Source organism: Leptonotus elevatus, chromosome 14 (assembly GCF_054856555.1).
Source record: "Leptonotus elevatus isolate MCC_2025b chromosome 14, RoL_Lele_1.0, whole genome shotgun sequence".
Classification (NCBI taxonomy): domain Eukaryota; kingdom Metazoa; phylum Chordata; class Actinopteri; order Syngnathiformes; family Syngnathidae; genus Leptonotus; species Leptonotus elevatus.
The window spans coordinates 1,314,743-1,342,161 of NC_141252.1; the positions used below are offsets into that span (position 1 = coordinate 1,314,743).

Genomic DNA, 27,419 nt, shown 5'->3' on the forward strand with positions numbered 1-27,419 from the left:
TTTGATTTTGTGATTTCTTTATTTTTCGCAGTTCCTTCTGACTTGTGTTTCTTCCCCCCTCACTTTCAGATGATGATAAAGTACAAAGATAAGAAGTGGTACCAGCTCTGATGATTGCGGGCAAGGCCTGGATATGAGGACTGTGGACTCTGTAATCACGAAGACACACACGCACACAAACATACACACACCAATATGGCTGAGGAGCTGCAGATCCTTTATCATCATTGTCTTCTCTAATTCTTTACGAGTGGGCAATGGTTTTCCTGGGCTTTGTGGATTTGCGTTTTTTTTTTTTTTTTTTTTTTGGGTTACTTCGCCCTGCATCGCCTCGCTGGCCGAAGGACCGCCGCTGCGGACCTAAATGAGGAGTAACAGTCTGACCTGTGACCTTTTTCCCCGTCCTTCACGTCCAATCATTGAAGTTTGTTTGTGTCTGTCGGAAGGATTCAGTCTTTGTTTGTCTTTTGTGTGAGGAAACGGCCATTTTGAAGCACTTAGGAATATGAAGCGGGAGCTGATGAATCTCCTACCAAATAAGGGCTGGTAGTAGACTAGTTCATCATCTTTTTCAAAAAAATAAGAAGTTGTCTCTTTCCTTTGATTTTAATTTTGATTATTTTTTCAGCACGGGGGAAGTTTATTAGAAGGTTTATTAGGTCACACAATAAAGTTTCTCAGATTGTTTATCAGGACAAATGATAAATTTGTTAGGATTATTTATTTATTTGTTAAATCAGTGATCCGGACTCTGGAGAAGTTTTGTTGATTATTTTTCTGGTCACACAACACATTTGATTATTTATCAGAATACACAAGATGTTTATTTGATTATTTATCAGGGGACACAAATTTATTTGATCATCGGGGCATGCGAGAAGTTTGTTCGATTATTTATCGTGACACGTGGAAATTGTGTTATCATGACAAACAAGAAGTTTGTTACCGGGCATTACTTTGTATCAATTATGAAATAATTGCACACTTAAAAGACAAAGAGAGAGAATTTCTGGAGTTGTTTACATTGAACCCTCTTTCACCCGGAGATCCTAAAAAAAGGAGCTAAAGTACACTTTTTGACTTTTTTCAAGGGTATTTCCTGCCCACTTAATTAGTTGTGGAAAGAAACAATTTAGTCCCTGTATTCACTGTAAGACATTGGAGAAAATGCTCAGAAATGTGACAACACCGTCATCCATTTTTTTCCTCCCGACTTATAATGAAATGTGCTGCTTATTTTAAGTTTGTTGTAGTCCACATAGTGTATTTGGCAGTATTATTGGCAGTACAGATGTGCTCCCAAAAACTACTTTTAGTCTCATATTTGGTATAGAAAATTGGGTGAAATTCTCAGAAATTCCGTTTTTTTTCTTCTCCTTTCTTTACCACCTTATCAGTAATGCAAAAAGTCAGAGATCATTTTAGTCCACATATTTGGTGCAGGAATTTTGGGAAAGTTCTAAAATATAAATATATATATATATATATATATGCTGGGACATTTTTTGAGATTTGGTGTTCTGTGTGAAAAGCACAGGCAGATAAAAACCAGATCTCCTTGCACTGCTCCGATGCGTCCTTTTTTTTAGGGAGACTGTGTGGAAGAGGCTTCAATCGCCGGTTGAACAGCATTCTGTGGCAGTCCACAAAAAATGCGTGAAATTGCCATATGCAGGGTGAAAAGGGGGTATGAAGTACACTGGAAACAGCCTGACGGTATTCACTGTATTCACAGGGCTTTTATGGGAGAAGAATTAGATTGAGGAAATGTATATTTGAGCTACAATTCTCACTCCACGGTGGTGATTCGAGGCGATTTTTTTGTGTGTTTTTTTTTTAAATGACCGATCGCTCCACAGTCGGTCGTTGTCGCTCAGCATTTGTTCTCTTTTCTGCTTTTGCCGACGCGTCTATGCTAAGCTAGCTGTTTAGCCGCGTGTTTGCGAGCGTACATATATTCAGGGATGCGTGTATGTATGGACCCTGTATTTACATCATTGCTTTTTCACGACTCTTCTTCAAGCTGCTGTTTGCGTATATCTTTGTGTTGTTTTTGTTTTGTTTGTTTTGTGTGCTTGTCGCTGCCAAATATTTGTAAATAACAAAAACAGCTCAAACTTGATGAGATATTACGGCCATCTTCTTCTGTGGAACACCAAAGACATTAATTTCAGAATCTTGAATATTATTTATCTCCTCTTTCGTTTGTCCATATATTTGGTGTAATAAGTTGGGGGGCCATTCGTAGAAACATGACAAAGTACTTTGGGTTTTTTTTCCCAACTAATTGCTCACACGCCCACACAAAAGGAGGGGGGCGGGGGGAGACTAAGTTAAATTGACAATTAAAAGTAGGGCCAGGCTGATTAATCATTAATCAGCCGGACGATTTAAAAGACAGAAATTTAAAAATAAATGCATAACTAAAAGTACCAATTTTGCTCTGTATATTTGTTGTTTGAATTTGGTTATATTTAAATGAACTAATTTTCTCCCTAATCAGTCACATGACCAAGAAGAAGAAGAAAAGCCCATTCAACTCCACATAGAGTATTTGGTATAGGAAATTGGGGGAAATAATATGACGCTGTTTGTTTGTTTTTTTTACTATCTTTTACACATACAATCAGTCACACACACACACACAAAAAGTGTATTTTACCCAGCATATTTTGTATAGAAAGTTAAAAAAGAAATTCATTCTTTATTTCACCAAATTTTTGGTGTAAAACATTGGGGGGAATGATCTGAAATAGGACGACACTGGATTTCTCCCATCTAAATAGTCTTGCGCCTAAAAAAAAAAAGAATTTTAGCCCACACATTTGCTGTAAGTTTTTTTTTTGCAGTGCTGAAAGAAGTTGGGGGAAATTGTCGACCCGTAGATACGATGACTATGGATTTTTGTCCATTTGCTCAGACACACTCAAAAAAAAGGCTCACTTTTGTCTGTGCACAGTATATCAAATTGGAGAAAATTCTCGTATACACAACAAATTTGTTTGGATTTTATTCTGTTTGTTTTTTTTTGTCTGTAAAAACATGGGGTACATTTTCATAAATACAACACTGTTTGGATCGCCAAATCATTCACACCAAAAACAACACCCAGAAGCATATTTTTAAAGCCACTGAGTACTGACAAACCCATGCCAAGCAGCAGCCATGTAATGTGCGTTTTGCACTATTTTTTTCTACTTTTTGTTGTTGTAGTGAGAGGACCAAAACACATTAGAACCTATCTATGCTTGTCTCTATATGTCATTTGCCATTCTGTCATTTGCTTATAATGATTAGATGATAATATCATATTCCAAAGGAGTACCTTTAAATGTCATTATTGAGGATGGAATGATTTTTTTTCTCTCATCAGAAACACGTTCATCAATTTTTCCCGCCTTTTGCGGCCTCGCCTTTTCAAACGCTACAAAAGGGTTTGCCCGTAATCTCGTCGCACATGGACGGATGCATGATCTTAAGTGTTTACAAACGCGTATTATCCCGACATTTGTATTTACCCACAAGAAAAACATCAATGAAACGTTTACATTTGATGACGTGTACGTGCCCGTGCAAGATTTCCTGGCTTTTGCGTACGCGCTGCTGCATAAAGGCTTTAGCTCGGCTTTACAGCACTGTGCAAAGGGGGGCGCAGACCTCATTCTGTGCCCCCGTCCATCCGTCATACATCCTTTTTTGTCTCTGTCTGTCTTCTGGGATGAATATCTGTGGAGTTGCAGTATTTTCTCATTTTTGTACAGTTTTATTAAAGATGAACTTCCCATGGATGTGCTGACTTAATCTGGTGCCACAAACATAGAATGTAGATACTATATATATATATATGTGTGTGTGTGCGCGCGCGTGTACAGTATATATACACATATGTATATATATATATATATATATACAGTATGTACAGTATATATACATATATATGTATATAAATATATGTATGTATATATATATATAGATATATATGTGTATATATAGATATGATTGTCAAATGTAAAATAATTATTTAAAAAAAACAACTGATGAGCTTTTGTCTGATTTTCTTTTTTTGAGTGAAAAATAAAGGTGTTTTTTTTTTAAGAGCAGCCCGTTTAGGAAAATTGAGGGTAAAGGCAATTTGTTGTAATCTTTAAAGTTTTGAATAAAATCTCAATTTTATTAAAGAAAATGTAATATTATGGGACTCACCTTTGGAAAATAAACAACTACACTCTTACGGGAATGAAATGTATTTAAAATAAATACAATCTTAGGAGAACTGTTACTTTTTTAATTACAAAAAGTTAAATCAAATTTTCACATGCTATTTTGTTTCTTTTCATTTATTTAGCATTTTTAATTTGAAAAAACAAATCTTATTTTAATGTTTCTCTATGTAATTTAGTGTCATTATATTATATATTGTATTTTAATTATTATTTGATTCTATTTCTTCTGCAAAACAGTTTTTTTTTTCCACATTTGCTTTCAAATTATTGATAGCCTTGAGCCTACAGTTCCCAGAATGCTCTGCGGGTGGCGCCAAAAGCCCTCGCCTCTTCTCGTCCAGCGGGCTGGATAAAAAAAAACTCTCCATCCAGTACAGCACACGAAACAGGGCATCAGCGTCGTCATCGTCATTCTCCTCCCGGCGGTGACCACGGCGGAGAGAGACGAGCGAGCAAAGTTGAATTCGGTAACCAACTAAGATACGACGAGTCCCGTTGGAGAGGTGAAGATAAGTTTTAAACCGCCTTGTTGTCCTGTTTCGTTCTTGCTCCGGGTCCATTTTCATTTTCGCTACCGACGTGTCGTATCTAGCTCTTATGTTTCTTTCTTTTTTTATTTTGGGCGCCGATTGATGCGGCGTATGTAAAGACACCTTATCAGTGTTAAATTTTTACTGATGCTTAATTTCCCAAGTGGAGGTTTGTCTCGAAATTGCTTCAGTTCCTCACGAGACTTGGACCGAACCGAGCTGCCCGCCTCGAGCTGGTTTTCAGCGTCCAAAAAGTGACCGACGCCGAGAAGTCTGTTTTGATTTCGCTTTGAATGAGAACGCTGGAATATAACTCGAAGCAGGCGCTACTTTTGTAGCCTTGAGATGTCCGAGGTGAGTGTAAAGAGAGTTCTCACAGATCTGCGTCAACTTCATTCAGATGGACATTTTTTCAGGATGCTTTCAGCTGCTGGCCCGAAAGGTCTTCTGTACACTTACATGTCTAAAGCCTTTGATGCAATGCAGGACTTTGTGGTGGTGATGATGATGATGATGGTGATGATGGTGGTGGTGGGCTCGGTGCACCTTGCATAGCCAGGATGAGCCAAGGCCCCAACCTGGTGCTGGAGTGGCTCTCCCGGCTCCACCTGGCCCAGTACGTGGAGGCCTTCCTTGACAATGGCTACGATGACCTGGAGGTCTGCAAGCAGATCGGTGGGCCCGACCTGGATGCCATCGGGGTCCGGGTGGAGTACCACCGCCACCGGCTGCTGAGCGCCGTCCGGCAGCTGAGGGACTCAGACGGCAGGAAAGCACCCGGGTACTACTTCACTCTGGAACCTCGACAGGAGACAGAGAAGCAGGATGGGTTGAAGGACTGGAGCGGGATAAAGAATCGGGTCGGAGGGACACACCGCCCGTCTTGTCCCGGAAACCACGACCCGAGATTGACAGATTGTAATAACTTTGTCGCCTATCCCAAACTCAAGCTCAAGGTCCTCATACGGGATAAGCTGGCCAAAGATGGGATCGACCTCGGAGATGCGCCCTACAGCTGCAAGGTAGGATCGCTATGCGAAAAAGTTGAATATTAACAACAAAGTTGTCATCAATCATACTTTTTTGAGAATCAAATCGTATTATTATAATTTTTTTTAGAAACAAGTCGTATTTTTGTGTTGTATTTTTCAAGAATCAAGTCATTTTTCCAGAATGAGGTCATGTTGATTTGACAGAAAGTTATATTTTTCTTGAGACAAAAGTTGTACTTTTGAAAGAAAATAGAGGTATTTCCCACGCCACCTAGAAATCACCTTTTTCAAGCATGATTTTTACAGGATGATAAATTTGTCCTGTTACATTCTTAAAACAAATTTGTAGTTTTTTAGACTAGTAATGTGCAGTGTATATATAGTAATGGATATAAATATAATATATAGAAAATAATTTTATAAGAATAAAGTCGTAATCTTATGAAAATCAAGTTGCATTTCTTCAAAAAGGTTTTGTTTTGTTTTAAAAAAAAATCCCAGAATATTTTCAACTTTTTTTTTTTTGTGACAATAATGTCGTTTTTCAAGAATAAACTAAGATTTTATGTATCATATTGTTTTGTTTTCCAGAATCAAGTCATATTTTTTGGGTGACTCAATTTGTATAGGTAGTCCTTTTTCTTTTTTTTTGACAATCACAATATATTTTGACAATAAAATCTTTTTTTTTTTTTTTTGCCGGAAGTTATTTATTTTATATATATATATTTTATAAAATGTTTTTTCACGAATGAAGTCAATATTTTTAAAATCAAGTATTTTTTTTCAAAATTGAGAACTAATCTTACGCTAATACAATATATTTTTTTGGGGGGGGGGGGGGGGGGGAGTCTGCAAACATTCCCGTTCATCATTTGATGTGGTTTTCTAATGGACGTAATAGTCCTCAACGCTGGGGCCGCTTTTGAGCAAGACACGTCCATTCGGATGAGTTGAAAAACGCTATCCGAACAAAACGGACAAAAGCAGACACAGCTGTCAGCTGCCTGGCAGAGCTTCCATGTCGTCAGCATCCATTGAAACCGGTTGCCTGTGAAAGGAACCCTGCTGGCTTGAGCTTGTCCCGCCATCCTTTGCTACACGATGAACATTCTCAACATTTTTTTTTTCCCCCTTTCCCCTCACGCTTTTCATGAGGCTGAGCAGGGAGGAAAAGATTGAGAAGTACAAAGGAAAGCCTTTTGTGACCGCATCACTATGAGGACCGAGTGCTTTGCTAAAGTGCTTAAAGTTGGCATACAATATCGTGCATTATTTCGCCATACAAAATAAAAATGGTAACAGATGGTATATGTAGTGACATAATTGTAAGTGTAAAAATGGAAGTAGTTATTATATATATATATATTATTATTATTATTTATTTATTTTTTTAATGAATTGGCTATCTGATTTTTTTTTCCTCCAAATGTTGGAATCTTTTTTTTTTTTATCCCTTTCAGTCGTGCCCTAATGTAGTTCCTTAGCTAAGCTAAATTGAGTGTTTTATTAGCATTAAGCTAACTGATGTTCGCTGTACAGAAAAAAAAAAAACCTCTTTGTTTTATGTTTAGTTGACAGGCAACTTACTTGAAGCAAGCACTTAGGCTAAACTCTGCTGCTTGTTGTGAAGTGAGTTGAGTTGGCCGGCAAAAAAAATACAAATCATGCAGCATCGAAATAGCCGTTACAGAAGACCTGGCATTGAAATCAATCACATCTAAAGGCAATACTGTGGATGCTTAACAAAGCCATGAGCAACAGCTGCTACCCAACGCATTACATCATCGCTCAGCGAAAGCATGCATATGTTTACACTCTGTACTACGTACGTCTAATGTAAACACCAGCCCATAATCTCTGACCCATATTTGTCACTATCAATATTGTCCACTCTTAGCGGGCAGGATAGTTTATTCCTTTTCGTCCCGTTTGTTTCAGATCTTCCCCCTAAGTATTTCATGATGTTGATCTCAAATGCAAATAATTTAGGAGCTTCTGGAGGGAGTGCTTCCCTCTCAAGGAAATGCCATATTATGTCTATCCGTCTGTAAAGAGATGTCACTTTTTTTTGTTAAAACTGTTGGAATGGAGAGTGTGGGTGGTGGTATGCTTGGTGAGCAGAGAAGAAGGCTAGAGTCTAAATTGATGGCCCCAGTTTAGATGCCCACTGGGTGTGATTTTTTTATTTTATTTTTTTAAGGGAGGAAGGGGTTTCTGCTGTCATCTTAAAGAAGACTGCGTTAAATAGGTCAAGACGTACAATATATCAGTGCGCCCACTCCTGAAGGTCAGGTATGGTGCTGCCTTTGTTGATGCCGGAGCTCACTCGAACGGACAGAACTCGTACCCGAGCCGAGGAAGATCGCGCAGCTGGGGGTTGGTGCGAATAGTGTATACCGTTTTTACAGCACGTGACGTCAGAGGGGCCGTAAAAAGGTCAAGCGTGACCGGCGGGGGATCATGTCATGGCACATTTACGCTACAAAATGGAAAAGTGACTTTAGTATAATCCTTTTGGCCTTTCGCTGAGCCCGAGTCAATCGTGGGCTCGACAAAAAACATTTGGAGAGCTTTGTCATGAGATGGCATTGAACTGGGATGCACGAAAAAAAAAAAAATCTATTTTGGACTTGGAGGAATTTACAATCTGGACACAATTCAAGCCAGGTTATTTCTGTTAATGAAAACAAAATAAGTAAAACTACAATTGAAAAAACATTTTCGTTAACAAAATAAAACACAAAAATTATTTTTAAAAAAACAACTTAAAAGTAACTGAAATTACATCTAACGTTGATCAAATTAACTAAAGATATAGCGAAACTATCCTTCGTTGACGTCGTCGTCAATATCATAAATGAGCTTTCGGGGATCAATTGAAATGTATTTATTTCGGTGTTGTACTGCCGTACAGAAGAAGGAAGATCAAACAGTTGTTAGAGAATGGTTTACTGCATTACACTCAACTATACTTAAAAAATAAAATAAAACAAACAAAGCTAATATAAACTCACAAACGTGCCCCAAAAAATTAATTGAATAAATAAATAAAAGCTAACTATAATGAAAAATCCCAAACTATTATAACTCTGGGACACGCCCAGAATTCTGCATTGTTCAAATACATAAATGAGTCCAAAAGCAAATAAAATGGTTGCTTTTTGCTGAGAGTTGAATGCATCTCTTACCCTCCATAATGGTTGTTGTAAAATATTTAGTGTCGGAATGGCGGAACAATTCAAGCGAAGCTCCGCCTTTTCCCTCCATTTAACAACATGCATCATTGAAATCAATCACTACCTTAACAGTGCTTTTTCTATTAGTGATAATCGGTCAGTGGTCTGTCACGACAATTTACCGTATCAGTCCTCTTTCTACATGTGATCAGATTTGGTGCGGTTCATTAAATGAGGTAATGTCCCAAGTTTAACCGCAGCATTTTCGGGATCACGAGGCAGCTCACTGTTAAGTGTAAAGGGGGCGTGTTCTGATCAAGACCGTGTGTACGGCGGACATTCTTTTTGTTTGTTCCGCACAATCTTTCCTTAGACAACGCTTGGTGTTTTATGACAGTATCATGGAAAATTGTTTGCCTTCCGGTTGACCAGTTACATCGCATCAAAACAAGTCATCAAAACACACCATGTATGAAGCTATACACCTCCAATGAGTTTTAGCTGAATTTTTTTTTTTTTTTTTTTTTGCATTAGATATTTTTGGGGGGATTTTCATTTAAAAATCGAATCGTTTTTGACATGGCTTTCACCAGAAAAACTCAGTGAGTAATGACATTTTTCTAACAACTCACATAATCTCATGATAATCCCGTTAAATCCATTTTCTCAGAAATATTTTTTTCTAAATTTTTAAAATGTGACCCACTGAATGACTCTTAATCTAAAAATGAAAAAAAAAAACACACACACACACAAAATAAAGACAAAATGTATATGAAAAGTAGATGACAAACTCAAAACGAATGCCATTAATAACACGAGTATCAAGTCAGCCCACCAAATATTTGCTGTTGCATTTGCGTAGAAGGCTTAGCTTGTGTTCTCCGTGTTACAGTTTGTATATTTGGTGGAAAAAGTTATGAATTGGTTTCATTTTTTAAATATTTTTTTTTAATACCTCAAAAAAGCTGGCATCGGATCAGGGGTGTGTAGACTTTTTATGTACCCTTCAAGCCATGTTTCTAATTCCTGGAATGCATGATTACATCACATGAGTTTAGAGATGATCAAAGAAGTGGTGTGTGTGTGTGCGTGTGTGTGTGTGTGTGTGTGTGTGTGTGTGTGTGTGTGTGTGTGTGTGTGTGTGTGTGTGTGTGTGTGTGTGTGTGTGTGTGTGTGTGTGTGTGTGTGTGTGTGTGTGTGTGTGTGTGTGTGTGCGTGCATGCTTCGCTGCAGGCAGACTGCGGCCATTTGTGTCCCAAGTGTATTCCTCTGATGTTTTTGTGTTAATGTGCCACAGTGTTGTCAAAATGCATCGGCCATTTCGCTAGTCATTGTCACTTCATTATGACTGGAACGTAAGCATTTTCTCGGTTTGGAGTCGTAAAACAGTGGAAAGTCTAAAGTCAAGCATAGATAACGTTCTTAACGGCATACAAGTTAGCCTCTAAGACGAAAGCAAACAACAACAAAAAGCAATATGCTACGAGTTCAATGACCTTTTTTTGTGGTCATCATCACATTTTTTTTTCACTTTCCATCAGTGGTACCCTGTTGTGGTGACAAAAAAAAATGGCGGCCTATAATGTTTTAATGTGACTTGAGATACACATTTTATTTTAAGCATTTTCCCCATTTTTGCTTTTTATATTTTGTATGTTTTCCAAGGCACATGCATTTTTTCAGCAAAAAAATTTAGTTTGGTCTTTTTTTTAATCTAACATTTTATTTTTTTTCCTTTATTTTCCCCCCAAAATATTCTTATATTTTTCATTCAATATTTTAGTATTTTCACTCATTTATTTTGTGGTGGTTTTTCAAATATTTGTACATTCATCTGATAGTTTTAATAATATTCTATTATTTTATATTTTAGGCTGATTATATTTTTTAATCCATTTTTTTTGTCAAACATTTTTGTTTTATTCTATTATGTCTGTTTGCCTGTTTTTTCCACCCTATTTTTGTATTTTTTTTTATCTCGCATTTTTTGTCTTTTGAATCGATCCTTATTAATACCGATGATGATATTGCTCAATGTCATCGTGATATGAAATTTCCATAGCGTTTCATGTCCATCATTCATGCAGCGGCTAACGTTGAAATCAGCTGCACTGGCGTCAGTAAGGAGCGAGAGAGAAAGACATTCTTCAAGTTCCTTTGGTTTCCAGATTGATTTATCCAAAGAGATGGATATTTTATGACATCAGCATAAAAGTAAAGACACCCTCGTGATTTGACTGAAAGGAGTAAAGAGTCCTTTTATGGCTTTACTGGCTCGTACGTTACTGTTCCATCTGGATTTTTTTTGTCTTACCGACATCCTCGTTGTGTGTTTTCTTTTCTGTAAGTCTTTTATATTCAGGGGTGGATTGGGCCACTTATTGTAAATCCCCACTGGAGGCCCGAGTCCCAAACGCACCATCCGCCACTGGATTTCGGGATTCCCTTTGAGATGAGCACTGATAGTTCAAGCGATGAAATCACGTCATGCGCACACCGGACATCAACACCTCGACGTTAAAGTCGGATCTGCATCTGCGCTCTTCTTGCTCCGCCGCCGTTTGTGCTAATGAAGCCCGGAGGACGTTTTAAATGTTGTTTTCAGCTTCACCGACCGTGTAAATTCTCACATGTACACTGTAGCCTCGTGCGGAAGCAGTCGTGTGTTGAAGCATTTACTGTACCTGGAAGCTGCCAATTAGGAATTATTCATGAACAACCGACTTGGCTGGCTCGGAAGATGCGAAGCAAGGTGTCTCGTGGGCGTAAACAATTTGAATTTTACATTAGGAAAGACTGCAAGTATGCGTTTGATTGCAATATTTACTCATCTGAAATATACATACTACAACTGGCTCGTACAACTACTGATTCATTTGGACTATTTTACTTAAACTTGTGGACAGAATTAGTAAAGTCTAAAAAAAAAAAAAAAATTAAAATAATAATAATTGTAATAATAATAATAAATTACCAATACAATTCAGACGTTGCTTTTGAATTGTGGTTCAACAAAATTACTTTAAAATCAAACTCATGAAACAGGCCTGGACAAAAAAAAACATAAAAAGATGGTACACCGAGAATATATTGAAAATAATTGTTGTTCAATCAAGGTGTGCCCCAACAAACAGCAGGTGTTAGTTAGTTAGTCAGTTAGCTAGTCTTCCTTAAAAAAAATAAAATAAAAAAAATAAAAGGCTAAGTGCTTCTAAAGAAAATTAAAATTAGAGTTACACATTGTGTACTTAACCAAATTAACTTAGCTTAAGCATTAATTTTGGAGTAGTTAGAACCCTTTAAGCAACCGATATTTGAACACAAACACACGTATGCAGACAATATAACCAGCAGGATTACAAACGACTATTATTGCTTCAGTTTACTGAGGAACATCGTTCGGAGAGTTTGTTAGTCGAAAATTAGTGCCTGTTCTCCGTCAATGGCGAGGGTCCACTCTTGTACTTTATTTTGTCCACATACTTAGCATTCTGCCGTGCCCCCCCCTCCCCCCCCCTTATATTGTCATGGACCTTGTCAAGAGTTCATCTCTGCGACGTATAAATCGTCCTCTTTATTACACGCTGTCAATATCCAAACGCGCAGTCGCATGATCTATCGTTTTGGTGATCTTGCGCATTAACTTTACATGCTGTTTATTACAGTACCTGAAGTCCAACGCGTCGTCTTGGCGAGCAAAATTCAATCGCCTACAATATGCAAATATATATACAGTGAACGCACAAAGTGCCTCTCATAGTATATACATATCATGGCAGCTTTAATAATGCATATTGCTCCAACTGAATGTAGTCACGCATATTCTGTATGCTTTTAAGAATATACTATATAATGGAATGAATGAATTTTAAAGCAGGTGTTTGCTAACAATCCAACAACGTGACATCATCATGCGCTTCACTTGCTATATCGTTACTTAGGACAAATGTAGTGAATCGCTTCTGTGGTTAAAAAAAGACTGTTGGGAATGCTGAGCTTCGGTGTACCCATAGATTGAAAATCTCCATCCTTTCTATAAACCAGATTTGCAGATTCTACAGTTCATCTGCTCCCAAAAACGTATAAATATGTTCTATTCGAATGTTCTAAGTGTCCCAAAGACGTATTTATACTTTTTTAATGTTTTCTAAAGCACACAGAGGGCTTTGATGCAGCCTTTCAACTGCAAAGAACGGTCGAAGAAATGGTAGTTATTACACAAACGGCCAGCAGGTGGCATCAGAGCAAAAGAGACCAACCAGGGCCACGTTGAAAAGAAAAACTCTTTTACTCACATTTCTAAATCGATTTGTGAATAATGAGGAAATTTAGCTATATTCTAATGCTAATTGCTGCAAAACGGAAACAGATTAAAAAAATTCCTGATAAAGGAAGAGACTCTAATCTTTCTTTTGGTAGGTTCCATGTTTTTATAGCAATAGAACACAATTTTCTGTGGGCCTTGCAAAATCAGTCAATATCCAGTAAAACAGCCTGTAGTGAAGGGTATTGCTTCAGTGAAAATGGCTGGGAGTGAATGAGATAACAGTACAGTTAATAACTCTATTTTGATATTTTCCCGTTTTCATATTGGGTGTAATTCCACTGTTGATCACTAGGTGGCGGCACACCTATTTAGTTTGGGACGTAAATGTAAAAGAAACAACGAAACAGCCTAGTTTTTGTTGAAAATTATTGAATGTCATCTGCTGTAATCCTGCTTTTTACACCAACAGAAAGTCTAAAGTTCAATTTGTTATGTACACCTTTGGGCCCAATTCATATTTTTATATATATTTGTGGGATGGTCAGTTTGTTAATTTGGAAAATTCCGATTTTACTGTAAACACATTGAGGGGATCGGTACACTTATCAATTGCGCTTGCTAAACATACCTTTAAGAGAATATTTAAACAGTACTATATTTTTTATATATTTCTACTCAACTCACTTTGTTTTTACACTTCACTTGACTTCATTTAACTAGCGCTTTCACAACGGCTGCAGCTGCAGATCACTGGAACATACGCTGTGCGTACAAACTCTGTGACATAATGAAAGGGCAATTCCTGCAGTTTGTTTGATTTTTACAAAGCTACGGCTTTTAGAATCAAGTATGAGAACCACTGACTCTTAATTTTTTTTTTTTTTTAAATGTGTGTTTTCAGTATCGTGCAGCAAATTGGCATCCCCCATGTATTCTTAAATGTAGAAGTGCAACCGAGAAAGCGAGGGATGTCAAAGAATGACAGTGAAACCTCTTAAGGCAAGAAGATGTACTTATCTCATGCAATACTTTTGAAGTCAGCGTATGCTTGGCTAGCCGCGGTTAGCATCCATTAGCGGCTGCCGTCGTGGTAACGTTGATAGATGGCGCTCCCCGGGAACCATGAAGCATCCCAGAAGCTAACCAAGTCGGACGCTGAAGGTTGTCGTCAGCTCTGCGAGGATGTTTGAGGTTGTCAGGAACGCGCTTTTGTCTCGTTTTGTTGTCGTACATCGGCGTTCGTGGATAGAGATCGCCCAGGAGGGAATGAGATGGTTTAGCTGACAAGCTAACGTGGAAAATGTGTTTGGCTGTATTCCAAATCACTTCCTATTCTCTGCGTAGTCCATCATTTTGTGTTTAATGAGACAAAAATTGTGACGCTAACCGATGAAAATAGGCGATTAAAAAAATATTTGGGGGAGGACTTAGTTTCTCCTTCTTTTAAAATTTTGTTTTGCTCAGTTTTTTTTTCATATTAGTGGCCAGGGCTTACTGGCACAAATAATCGGCCCTAGCATTTTTACTTAGGTCCACTGGCCCGACTCCTGATAACCCTTGGCTACCGCATAGCTCCATCACTGATGTTTGCTCTTTATATTGTAATGGACTGCTCCTTCTGAATTGTCGGTCTATTGGGGTAAAATGGAGGAAAATAATAATTGAATAGCACCACATTGGCCCCAAAAGACATTGGCCCACCGGGCATCTGCCCTGAATGCCAAATGGCCAGTCCAGCCTTGTCGGTGGCTATGGGCTGTTTTTTGTGTTCAAGCAGTGAAATCACTCCAAACTTTTTTTCCCCCCACCTAATCCCACCAGCACTTGTTTTACCACCGCCTCCATCCACACGGCTCCATCGTCTCATGTTTCATGACTAACAGTTGACTGCCCTTGACCCGCTCTGACGTGCCTTACGGGAGCCTCAGGGCCGGGCTGTCTTGTCGGCAACGCTGAGACTTCGGTATGATGATGACACGAACTGCCGTTTGCCAAACCACAAACCGGTGAAAAGAACCTACTGCAATAAAAAAACAAAAACAAGAACCTACTGCAATTGGATGTTTAGTATTTTTCTGAGAAAATAAATGGGTTTGGGGCATCCTCAAAATAATCAGAAAATTTAAACACTAAAATCGAATTCAATAGTACGGAAGCGTATTGCATTCACATGAAGAAAAACTCCTGTTTTTCAGACAATTTTTTTTAGGAGCTTTGTTTTTTTCTGTGTATTTTTTTCCCTGTTTTTCTGGGAGAAAACAATTCTGTTTTACTGCATATTTTTACTGTCATAAAAAAACAGGAGGGAAAATTACCCCAAAAAACATGAAAAAATATATATACAATACAATACAATATATACAAAAACTGGAAAAAAATGTTTTAACTAAAACTGAAAAAAAATTACTTAAAAAAACGGAGCACCAGCATCTGTTTTTTTTTTTATAATAGAAAAAAATCAGTAAAACTGAAAATAAATATTCAGAAAAACAGAAAAGAATTTATGAAAATTACACAAAAAACAAAGCTAAGAAAAAAAAAGTCAGAAAAGCAAGAGGGTTTTTTTCTTAAGTGAATGCAACACACTTTTGTACAATAGCACCCCCTGTAAAGCCCCGATGCCAGTTGACTGATACAATAACGTGTTTGTTGATTCCTACTTTCAATCTGAGATTTTGATGTATTTTTCTTTCCTGAATTAATAATGCTCCATGAGATGGGAACAATCTGGCCTCCCCGCTGCACCAAGCCTTCATTCAGAGCCGCTTTAGCGCAAGCTGGATTTCCATGCATGTAATTTAAGTGACATTTAGAAAGCGCCGCGTCTGTTTGGCTATGCGCGGCGGCATTAAGCATGCTTCAAGAAGTCGGGACAATCCAGATGCTGCAGCGCAGTAAATTACACTACTGAATCATGCCACGTTATATTGTTCAATGACCGGCCTCGAAAGTAGGGTCATTGTTTAAAAAAAACAAAACAATCAGACAAAAGGTTTGGTCTGTGCCTCCTGTCTGCCCTCTTAATCTATTTAAGAGTGTCCCTCGCATTCCCTTTAATCTGCTTTCCTGGCTGCCCTCCATTCACTTTTTGTTTTGCTACACAGTGAATATATTTTACAAATTCAAGTGTAATCCCGTTCTAGTTAGTTAGGTTAGTTACAGTTCTCATCTTTTATTTTCAATGCAGGAAACTCTCTGAAGATGGGCATATTTAGTAGTAATAATAGTAGGCTGAACGAAATGGGAAAATAATCCCTCAATATTGTGATTACCATTTAATATGTGTTTATTTATGTACATAATTTATTACAGCTACTTCAGAAAGTTTGTTTTCATTATTTTCTGTCCATCTTATCTAGGATCTATTTGTTTCTATTCCGTTAAATCGAGGTTCCACTTTTTCTGTTCATGGGACAAAGTGTTCGAATTTTTTGTTGTGTGTAATAGAGAAAGGGGAGGCGGTGACATTAGTAGCTTGATTTTATGGCGTGGTTACTTCCATTTTCTTTTTTTTTTATCACACTCGCCTTCTATCGCAACCTTTGGGATTTGAAAATTGCATTTTACTACATCGCAGTGTCAGTTTGATTTCGAGTAATTATTCAGCTCTACGCTGTAATGTTAATTTAAAATTCCAGCTGTCTGGGTTAATAAACAGCGAGAGAAAGTCAAAGCTGTTTGTAGACTTGCGTAAGTCTTTTAGATGTTGGTAACGTGCTAATTGTTGCTGACAAGGCATTTCCTTGGAATGCTAACGCTAAAGATGGAAAAAGAATGTTTGATGTGAATATCATTTTACTTGGGAAAATGGCAAATACAAACATACAGCGACTTGGATAAATAACTTTAATCTGAGTACTGCTCTGGAAATAGTAACGCGTTAGATTACATACTAGTTACCCAAAAAAATATCATATCGGTGTACTTAGCAATGCGTTACTAGCGTCACTGGCTATAACAATCGACTATGACTGAACTGTTATGTGTTCTGTCTACATGTGTTGCTGCTCCCAGATATAACACTACCACGTAGATGCTAACTGTTAGCCCACGCCCACGGGTGTTTCCCCATCATGCGTTAGCATTAAGCTAACCGACTTAAGGCTAACCCATGTGGTTGTTTAAACTACTCAACACGTATTTCTCTTTGTTAGGTGTTTAGTTTGAAAGTAAATCTCAACTAGGGGTGGCAATAAACAGCTTAAAGAATTTTTTTTGAAGAGAATTTACTAATTCTGTTTGACAAACTGTCGCTTATTGTGAATTAAGCTGAGTCGCTGCCACCATACAGCACTCATATCTTAATTTTGCGCTCAAAGCAAAGATTCGGATCAGTCAACGGCTTGTATCTAAAAAAACCCCAGATAAAGTCAAATCACTCGTATCTCAAGGCGACACTGTAGACTACAGCATGTCTAAGGTCCAAGATCTTGTCAGGTTTTACCTCCAAGACATTTCCTCCTCTTGACATTTTCCACTGTCATTTGAATCCCCGCCGACTCTGTAGGGATCAAAGCTCAGGTGACATTCCCGGCGTAAGCCAGAACATTTTGACGGTGATCGGAAACGATCCGGCCGGCGGGGTCTACCCGGCATGCCGGGGCGCCGAGCTGTTGGCCGCTGTGTCACCAGATGGAAAAAAGTGCTTTTTCTGGCAGGAAGTACACCCAGACCTGTACATGAAATTCATAGCCCAGTTATTATTACCTTACAAATAGAACTTACGTTCCATATTTTTGATGACCATATACTGCGCTGTATACATGAATGTAGCACTGCCTCGAACAGTCAATAGCCTTTAATGGCACCCTTTGCGACACTCACTGGCAAATATTACCATACCGTATATAATTGAAACGAACTTGACACTAAAAAAATGTTTTTAAAGATCTGTGCCTCAAGCGGGGGTGCTCAAGCATCTTAGTGGGTGGCCACGACCCGCTATGGCCCACACATGGCGACGGGTGTGAGTACACCGTAAGGTCTTTGCCACCATTGACCTCCCCCAAGGCATCCACAAATCTACTTAATCTCCCGCCTATCCGAGACCGCTATTGTTGCTCCCCGCTGTTGTCCCATTTGCTCTCCGAGGTTAAGATTAGAGGCCCCGAGGTCAAGGGGCTTTAATGGAAAAGTTAATCACAATCTTGGGCCGTCCGGGTCAATACCTAATACAGTACATGCTCACACGGAATGCTTGGTTAAAGGTCCATTAGTATGTTGCCACTGACATTTTTTTCATCTTGTTCATGGCTGAGGAATGGAGCAGCGGTTGTTCAGTTGACTGAAAGAAACTATTTGCTGCCACCTGCTGGTGCATTTAGTGCTCAAGTTCATGGATTTAAAATTCAAATGTGTCCATGTTTATATGGAAGTATTGGTATGAAAATTGTGTAATACAAATGATACCAAGGAGACATTTTTAATAACATGACTCATTAAGAATTTTTTTAATGGCCTGATGTAGGTATTGTAGGACATTTTTTAACAGTGGATGGTTTTTTTTAAAGAAATTTTATTAAACCACAATATTTTTTAATTTCACATAAATGGTAGGACACTTTTAATTACATGATTGTATCTATAGTTAAACATTTATTAATAAATAAAATATTTTGGATGTATAATAGAACTTGGCAATATATTTATAAAATGACATGATGCATAGCAAAACATGTTTACAAATAAGATGTATGGTAAAACATGTTTACATGATGAATACCAAGACATAATTTTATATCACATCATTTGTAGTAAGACATTTTTTTTAGGGAAGGGAAAATCAATCAATACAAATCAGAAAACAGATTTTCGTAAATTATTATTATTATTATTTTCATATCTCCCAGTCCTATGACCCATTATGAAAAAAAAAATCTGACATTTGCTGTATTCCAATTAACCTCCCATATTTTTTTGGGGCATATTTTGCAGCATCACCCCACACCATCTTTAATTGAACGCTGTATTTATAGTCCTCTCATTTTAACGGCGAGTCTGAGCACTTCCTGCCTTGGCGACTTTTTAACGCGCGGGGTCAAAAAATTAAGAAAGTTTTTACTGGAGTCGAGGGAGTCTTAAGTGGTCGACAGTCAGCCGTGACGTGACGCATGGCTGTGCTCGCATAAACACACGCGGGCCCGCTACAGGACGCGCACGCACGCACACCCACGCACACGCACACACACACGCACACACACATTTAAACAGTACAGTATATAGCGGCGAAGCAGTGGTTTATTTGCACATGTGAGTCAGGCCCGTCTCTGCCAGGGCTGCAGCTGGAAGGGGAGCAGCCCCACCCAACAGTGCCTCCCCACAGCTATGTCGCACACGCACACACGCGCGCACACGCACGCACACTCACTCCTCCCCTTTCAGCTCATTGTCCTCCTTTGGCTGCACTTTAGTTGAAGTTTCAATGCAGAGCAGCAGGGAAGTTAAGAGCGGCTAACTCGTGGATGCCCCGCTTGTGGTGAGTTTATTTTGGTGTGTGTGTTTTTTTTTTCTCCCCTCTTTTCTTTTGCATGTGCTGGAATGTAGTCCGGAGGGTTTGAAATTCAAAATTGTTCATCTCATCTAAGCCTAAATTTTTGCTGTAGTCAGTGAATGAATGGACATGTGGTTGGAAGGGTTAGGGTTAGAAAGAGGTAAGGTTAAGAAGGGTCACGGTACGGAGGATTCGGAAAGTTTTCGGGCCAGGGTTTGAGTTTAGGGTTGAAGTTTGGAGATTTTAGGGACTGATAAATCCATGGATGCTGTTTTCTTGATGAGCGTTCACGTGACAGTGGTGAGACGTGTGAGTTTTTGTTGAGACGACACTGGACGAAGATGTTAGTGGCTGTTGTGTCAGACATTCAAAAGGCATGATCGCAACACAAGATGGTAATAATAATAATAATAATTTGTTCAATGAATTGATTCAGAGTGATCGATGCACGCCGTTGTCATATTTACGAATGAATGCAGTCAGCAGAGTGCACAATCTTTGCCTGCGCCCTGATCAAATCCATCAAAATCGCGTGTACACAACCTGCGCCACAACTTAGACCTGCTTTTTTTCCTGGTCTAATGTCTAGTCTATTTTCTGTCACTGAATTGTCAGGTGCGCCTGGGGGGGGTGTAATAGGAAACGTCAACTTAGGCTTGAACTTTTCCACTTTTCATGAGCTTACTGTTATGTGTTGAACATGCAGTGTTTTTTTGCCAAAAGTGAAATGGAATTGTTGCTTTGCTTATCTGGTATTTAAGTCTACATGTATTCTATTTTCTTATGTTTGAAACACATGATGATGTCAACTAAAGCTTTTTTCAAGTTTTTGTTAAAACTAGACTAAAGCTATCACATATAGAAATTTCTAAAAGGTCACTACATACTGTTAAGACAAATATGTGTTTTTGACCAAAAGATTAAAACTATGATGGCTGCCAAAAGCAACACTGGTGTTAAGGTCTGACAACCTGGCCACAGCTTCCGGCTATCCCCAATTTGTAAATCCTCAGTCTTCCTCCCCTAAAAGTTTGTTGAATAATTCTTCCCTGGCAGAGGTAAACATGTGGCCCCGATACCGCCATAGCATCATTCCAAACTGTTATTATCATATGCAAATGAGGTGGCTGAACAAAACTCCTCTCCGCAGGTCTCGTGACGGCTCTGAAAACGGGGCCCATTCATCGCCCCCCCCCCCCCCCCCCCAGGCCAGAATCTGGCCTTGAAAATCGAAAAACATGGTCACATAAACACTCCTTTGTCACACAACCCACATGACGGCGCTAATAAACGTAAACGTGGCTCCAGTGACCTCGTTCTGAGCCGGCACGAAAAGGGCTGCCTTTTTCTTTCTTTTTTTTCTCCTGCAAATGAATGGTGAGCAAGCCCAAAAAATAAGTACAGTGTGACGCATGCACCGCAGGAGGCTTGAAAAGGAGAGCGCGGTGTCACATTTCTCAGCATCTCACGGGCACACAAAAGATTCACGTGGCCCCCGAGGGCCAATGGCTTTTCTCACACATCCAAGCAAACAGTCACAAAAGGAGCAGGAGTTTGTTTGAATTTGAGAATTTTTCCAGACCTGTCATGATAATTACTATTTCGAATAAAATTGACACTTTTTTTTATTTTTTATTATATATATAAATTGACATTTAAATGTGTGTTTACATACGTCATCAACATTAAGTCACGCTGCTTCATTCCCTCTCTTGTCAGTCAACTTGCTCCCGGCTGTGAGAGGCGGGACTCTCACGCACACAACACTGACTGTGCAAACACCGTTTAGGAAGGAAAGAATTCACGTACTCGAGCTTAACAAATTTTCCGACAGCTGTAGTTTTTATAATTCTAGAAAGTCGGGCGGCCAGGGTTGTTATAGTTTAGAAATTTTCATTTTAGTTAGTTTTTAGTTCATTTGAGTTTTTATTTTATTTTAATTTAGTTAGTTTTAATTATTCTTCAGGGCGGTTCTGTTAGTTTTAGTTTGTTAGTTAGTTTAAAAAAATGTTTCAATATTATTTTTCTTTAAAAAAAAAAAGTCTATTACTTGTGCGCAATTTTAAATAAATGGAAAAAGTAACACATTTCTTACTTAGTGTTGCATTTCGGCTGAGTTAAAGGAAAAAGCAGGTGAAGTTAAAATTTAAGAACGCAAAATTGTCGCCTAGGTGTGATGTCATCTGAAGGTGCTTTTCTATTGGTTACTGCTAGATGACATCACTTCTGTGTGACACTTTCAAACGTCCTCAGTCCGGTTAATATCGAAGTACGTATACTTAAAATCACATTTACAATCAACCCCAAAGGCTGATGTATTAAATTACTCACCAAAGACTAAACCGAAGGACATTTTAGCTTTGTAAACGTAACATATGGTTTCAGTTAGTTTTCGTTTTTTTAAAAGCTTTTTCAATTTGATTGGATTTTGTTCACGAAAATGTTTTTGGAATATCAGTTTTACTCTTTTCATTAGTTTTTGTTAACTAAAATAATCTCGGTCGCAACATTTTGGATTCAAGCCAGATGCAACTGCCGCTAATGTCAATGAGCTCGTTAGCTACTAGCTCGTATGCTGCGTTTGTAAGAAGAAAGTCGGAACGCTGTACGACAAATTTAAGCTATGCGATCGTTTTACATACACAAGTTGCAATTCGCTTTTGTTTTGTGCTCAGTCCGACAGTAAAGGAATCCATGTGATGGTCCGTGTTGGCCTGCTGAGTGCTCAAGAGAGCGCAGCGCGCGTCATAGCTGCGTCACGCGGTGGTCAGGTGGTCAGACAACGAGCTTTCATCTCTGCCTTTTCCTGCCGGTCGGTGACGCTTCTTTAAAACAGTGACTTGTGAGCACAGTGCTCATCGTTGCCGCTCTTTTGCTTCTACTTTCAGGATGGCTCAGTGGGGACCCTTGATGATCTGGCCCAGGAGTATTCTCGCTATTACGGCACCTCCCTCAGCGACGTGTGCGAAAGGATGGAAGAGCTGCGCCGACGCCGACTGGTGCCGGATCCGGACGTGATGGTAATACAGTCATGGGGTTTTCTTTTTAAAGACACAAAAAGTGAATCGCTGACTCGAGGGCACTACATATGATATTGAATAGCATTGCGGGGCATGTCAAAAGTTATTTTTAGTATTCGCAGTGGGCGGTGTTAGAGTAGACAATATTAAGTATTGTACTCTTTGCGTGTTCAATTAACTGAATGGTGAGATCCAAGTGAAGAAGTCCCTTTGCAAAGGTATTTATTAATTACCAGAAGCTTCTGATCACACAATTGAAGTCACCCAAGCAGTGCTCTGTTCAAAATGTGTCTCTCCTCTCCAGCCCACATCATTATTTATTCAAAAGAGGGTTCATAGAAAAGTCAGCCCACAACACACCTGGTTACAACTGAATGAATACAAGAGAATCCGTTCCCATGGGTATAAATCAGATTAGAAAAAATACAATAACAATAAGCCTGACTCCCTTCCGACACAGCAGAATCCCGGCCCTCCCATTAGATAACGAATGAATAGACAGACCCGTTGCTCTTTCTCATGAAAGTAACACAGATAAGAATATATTTCTATTCATTCAGCCATACTGAGTTAACATAATCTAAAACGGCTAAAATATAATTTAAAACTGAAAAACAATGTTAATAACTTAACAGCGGCAAATGGCCCCCGGGCCGTAGCTTGGACATTATTTTGCTACACGCTGTTAACCAAAGTAAGCTTTTGTGCCACTTTAAAGCGTTATCATCTTGGTGACAGCATAGAGTGACTTGTCCACTTGCACTTCCTGCGTCTTTCAGGGAAAGCTTGACTCAGCGGCCGCATCGCTTGAGCTGCGCTCGCAGATTCAGGTGAGAGACCAAATGTGTCAGCAGCCATGTTGGTGAGATTAAGCGGTGTCGTGATGCAACTTGGACCACAAAATGATTTCCAAACAGCAAACACGTTTCCATTTGCTCACAGCATGCGCTGCATCTGGAAATATTTACAAGACTCCACGTTTACTACGTTTGGCTATATGTTGCAGTCTTATTCAAGAATGAATTGAATTGTTTTCCTCAAACATCTACACACAACAGCCCATAATTAAAACGTGAAAAACAGCATGCATTTTTTAAGTTTTATGAATGAAATTAAAAAATATGTGGAAAAGGTGAAGCAACGTCAGTACCTCGGGTTCATATCGTCTACATGTAAACTGTGCTTACTTAAGACTTAACCCTTTATTGCTGTTTTAAAGGAATCTCTTGGACTCTGCAGCAGCATGTCCACTCCGGAGATGGACAGAAAGTAAGGAACTCAACTAATGACTTTGAAATCAAAAATTACCCACCACCCCCACCCCCCCACACACACACAAATCTCCATTTTTAAGATGAATGAACTCCTCTGTCGAGTGCCCATGTTGAGACAAATTGCCCTTAAGCAACCTACTGAATACAAAAATAAACACCTCCCTCAAGCAATTAACAGCTTGAGACAAATAACAAACTTAACTCCCTCTAACAATTAATACAAATAAATGCCTACTTCAGTAACCATCAGCTTTTGACAAACAAAACGTCTCCCTCGAGCAACCAGCAACTTAAAATAAATAACAGAGGTGGCAAAACCAAGTCCAGAAAGTAAAAACCCTGCCACAGTTCGGCTTTGGCCCCAGGTGCTAGCTAGCTAGCTCCCATGGTGCTCGTTTACCAGCTAGGGTGCTAGCTAGCTAGCACCTGGGACTAAAGCCAAACTGTGGCAGGGTTTTTACTTTCGGGACTTGGTTTTGCCACCTAGCTAGCTAGTTCCCTAGCTAGCTCCCATGGTGCTCGTTTACCTGCTAGGGAGCTAGCTAGCTAACTAGCATCAGGGGCTAAAGCCAAACTGTGGCAGCGTTTTTACTTTCTTTTTTCCAACCATGTGTCAAATGAGGTGTTAAGATGTCCATTCAAGTGCTTTGTCATCCACACGCAGCAGACACGCCACTTCCCGCTGCCTCTGCGACTCTTGTGTGTGCGTGCGTGTGTGTGTGGGGGGGGTGCGTGTGTGCGTGTGTCATTCCCAAACTCGGCTTCGTCTTTCCTGCTTCCTTTGTTGATGAGTCACAAGAAGGTTATGAAGATGAGAGTACACAAAAGGATGCTGACCAATATGTGGAGTTGAACTGACTCATTAAGAAGTCTGAGGCTACAAGTTATTTCAACATTGATAATCTTCATTCTTTATTTTTCATTCGTCATTTTTAATTAAATACAATCTGAATTTATTTTTCTAAGTAAAGTTTTGAGTAAAAAAAAAAAAGACAGGCTGAATATTTGTTCATTAAAAAAAAGTAATTAAAGTCATTGAAATGTGTATGAGTAATTTTAACTTAAATAAAATGTTTAAAAAATAATAATTAAATAATTAAATTATTGATATTCCCTCATTTAAAAATAAATATCCTGAAATAAAGTAATAAATAAGGTAACAAGGTTCAGGTCAAGGTCTTATCAGATTTTTACTTTGTATGCAAATATGGATACCCAATAAATAAAGTTGGGTCGAATATAAGGTATAATATATATACTGTACAATAATGTAATATTTTAATCACATCCCATATGGAGCAAAAAATATTTCAAATTAATTTTGACAAGCATTTCTTGTGGTTTTCATAGCCCGCGTCACCAAGTCCCTTTTGCTTTTGAAGTCTCTGATTAGTTTGGCGCATTAGTGCTGATTTTCCTCCATTTCCAGTCAAGTGCGTGCGGGGGGGGGGGGGGGGGGGGGGTGGGGGGTGGATTGTGAGAGGAATGCAGCCTCCACATGAAAACTGTCACTGCTGCAAAACCTCCAGTCCAAAAGGGGGGGGGGGGAAGCTTCTTTTGTTTCCCGACCGACCTCATGTGTTCATCCATGGAGAGCGTCCGCAGCTTCTGATTTTTCATCACGACGGCACCGCAAATAACGCCGAAGGGATGAAGAGAATAAATGTGGACAAGAGGTATCGTTGAGTTGCGTTCGACGTGTTCAAAGGAGACATTAGAACTGGGCTTGTGTGTGTGCGCAGGTTTCCCGTGCACAAGTCCAGCTCTTCGGACGACGGATCGGGCGGAGGGAAACGGGACGGCAAGAGAAAGAGCAAATCCTTTTGGAACACTTTAAGAAAGTCACCCAAAGGAGCTGCCACACGCCACCTCGCAAAAGGTAACAAAGAAGTTGAGTGCTTAAGAAGTGGAGTCCACGTGTGGCTTCAGGAAACATGAAAAGTTGAAGTGATAAAACCACACTTTTGTTTGCGATATTGTGATATCACTTAACTTACTATTTACACCACACGTGTTTGGCTGAATTGGTGAATGCTTTTAAGACTGACTTTTAAGTCAAAGTAAACAACTCTTAAGTTGAGTACAAATGAATCTAATTCAAGTAGATGAAAAAAACTGTCATATTAATTAATTACAAATTTAGTTAAGCAAATTTATGTATTCATGTTTTTTATTTAATTTATTTTATTTTATTGGTTAATGGAGATCAATGGGGGAAATAAAATATTTACAACTTTTTAATACAATTTTTACATTATCATAATTGGTTTGGAAGTGCAACTATTAATTGAAAAATAATCTATTATCAACTTAATTGATAATTGATTGAAATTGTCCCAATTCTTGGAATTTCAATCTCTCAACAGTGAATATTCTCCAACTTTTGTAGTCCTCCATGAAAGCTGACTGATCATCTTTCTGGGTATTTTTCAAAATAAAACATTTGTTTTTACTTTGGAAAACAATAAGCACGATTTTTGCCTATTTTCTTACAAAAATGAAACCACTAACTCAATCATAATCAATTTATGTTTGTGCATTTTCTGTATTTGAAATGATGTCCTGTTTTTGAATAAACAGATGGAAATTTAAGTATAAGTATTTACCAAAAAAAAAATTGACAAATGAATCGGTTATTAAAATAATCGTTGGTTGCACCCTTACATTATTTATAATAAGCAATTTTTACATCAAATACAAAAAAAAACATTTATTTCTATTGCATTTAGAAGTGCAGCTATGTTTAATTGACATTTGAATGTTGACGGAACCCCATGTTGTTGTTGCTTGTGCACCTTCCAGGTGATTTGGTGGGCTTCGTAGCCAGCGAGGTCACCATGAGCGATGAAGAGCGCATCCAGCTGATGATGATGGTCAAGGAGAACATGATCTCCATCGAGGAAGCTCTGGCCCGGGTAACATAATACGAACATTTTTGAGCCTGTGATTTTGGGCCGAACAATTACTCAAATTCAAATCGACAAGGCAATGCAGTCGAGTGACATGTTAAAATCACAAAGACTGCGGTTTGGAAATAATAAACAAAGAAAACTGCTCGCTCGGTATACACACGCTGTATGGACTGGAACGAGATCTTTGCGGATTTGTGTTTGTGTGCGCAGTTGAAGGAGTTTGAGACGCAGAAGAGACCGAAGTGCAGGCTGGAAGCGTCCGAGTGCTCTGACGTTTGCCGTTTTACCGACGAGTCTTTTAGCGACAACGTAAGTCTTTCTAACAGCCATGTGTATGAAGATATGAAAATAAATATATCTATCACTTATTTTTTCTTATATCGCCCCATCTCGATTTTTTTTATGGTTCTAAAAATTGCTTGTTCTAAAACGTCTGTACCTGCCCAAAACTAAAGAAACTAGAGAGTAGCGTTGTTGTTGTTGTTGTTTTTTGGTTCAAACGTGCATTTGGCCATTGTTTAACTCATTC

At 38.7% G+C, this 27,419-nt stretch overlaps 2 protein-coding genes across 10 annotated transcripts in view; both read left to right on the top strand.

Moving 5' to 3' along the window:
- stxbp5b (syntaxin binding protein 5b (tomosyn)) overlaps nucleotides 1-3,788 on the top strand; it is a 31,417-nt gene extending 27,629 nt beyond the window's left edge. For all 6 annotated transcript variants that reach the window (XM_086094441.1, XM_086094444.1, XM_086094442.1 and 3 more), the window contains one exon: nucleotides 70-3,788. In XM_086094441.1, coding sequence (XP_085950567.1) covers nucleotides 70-111 — 42 coding nt within the window. In that variant the 3' untranslated portion in view covers nucleotides 112-3,788. The remainder of the gene's footprint in view (nucleotides 1-69) is intronic.
- An 801-nt stretch (nucleotides 3,789-4,589) lies between these two features.
- LOC147162459 (SAM and SH3 domain-containing protein 1-like) overlaps nucleotides 4,590-27,419 on the top strand; it is a 28,644-nt gene continuing 5,814 nt past the window's right edge. For 2 of the 4 annotated variants that reach the window (XM_086095628.1, XM_086095631.1), the window contains exons 1-7: nucleotides 4,590-5,775; nucleotides 22,573-22,704; nucleotides 23,484-23,534; nucleotides 23,924-23,973; nucleotides 25,721-25,857; nucleotides 26,781-26,893; nucleotides 27,101-27,199. In XM_086095628.1, coding sequence (XP_085951754.1) covers nucleotides 5,314-5,775; nucleotides 22,573-22,704; nucleotides 23,484-23,534; nucleotides 23,924-23,973; nucleotides 25,721-25,857; nucleotides 26,781-26,893; nucleotides 27,101-27,199 — 1,044 coding nt within the window. In that variant the 5' untranslated portion in view covers nucleotides 4,590-5,313. The remainder of the gene's footprint in view (nucleotides 5,776-22,572; nucleotides 22,705-23,483; nucleotides 23,535-23,923; nucleotides 23,974-25,720; nucleotides 25,858-26,780; nucleotides 26,894-27,100; nucleotides 27,200-27,419) is intronic. The other 2 variants (XM_086095629.1, XM_086095630.1) reach the window with 2 other exon arrangements.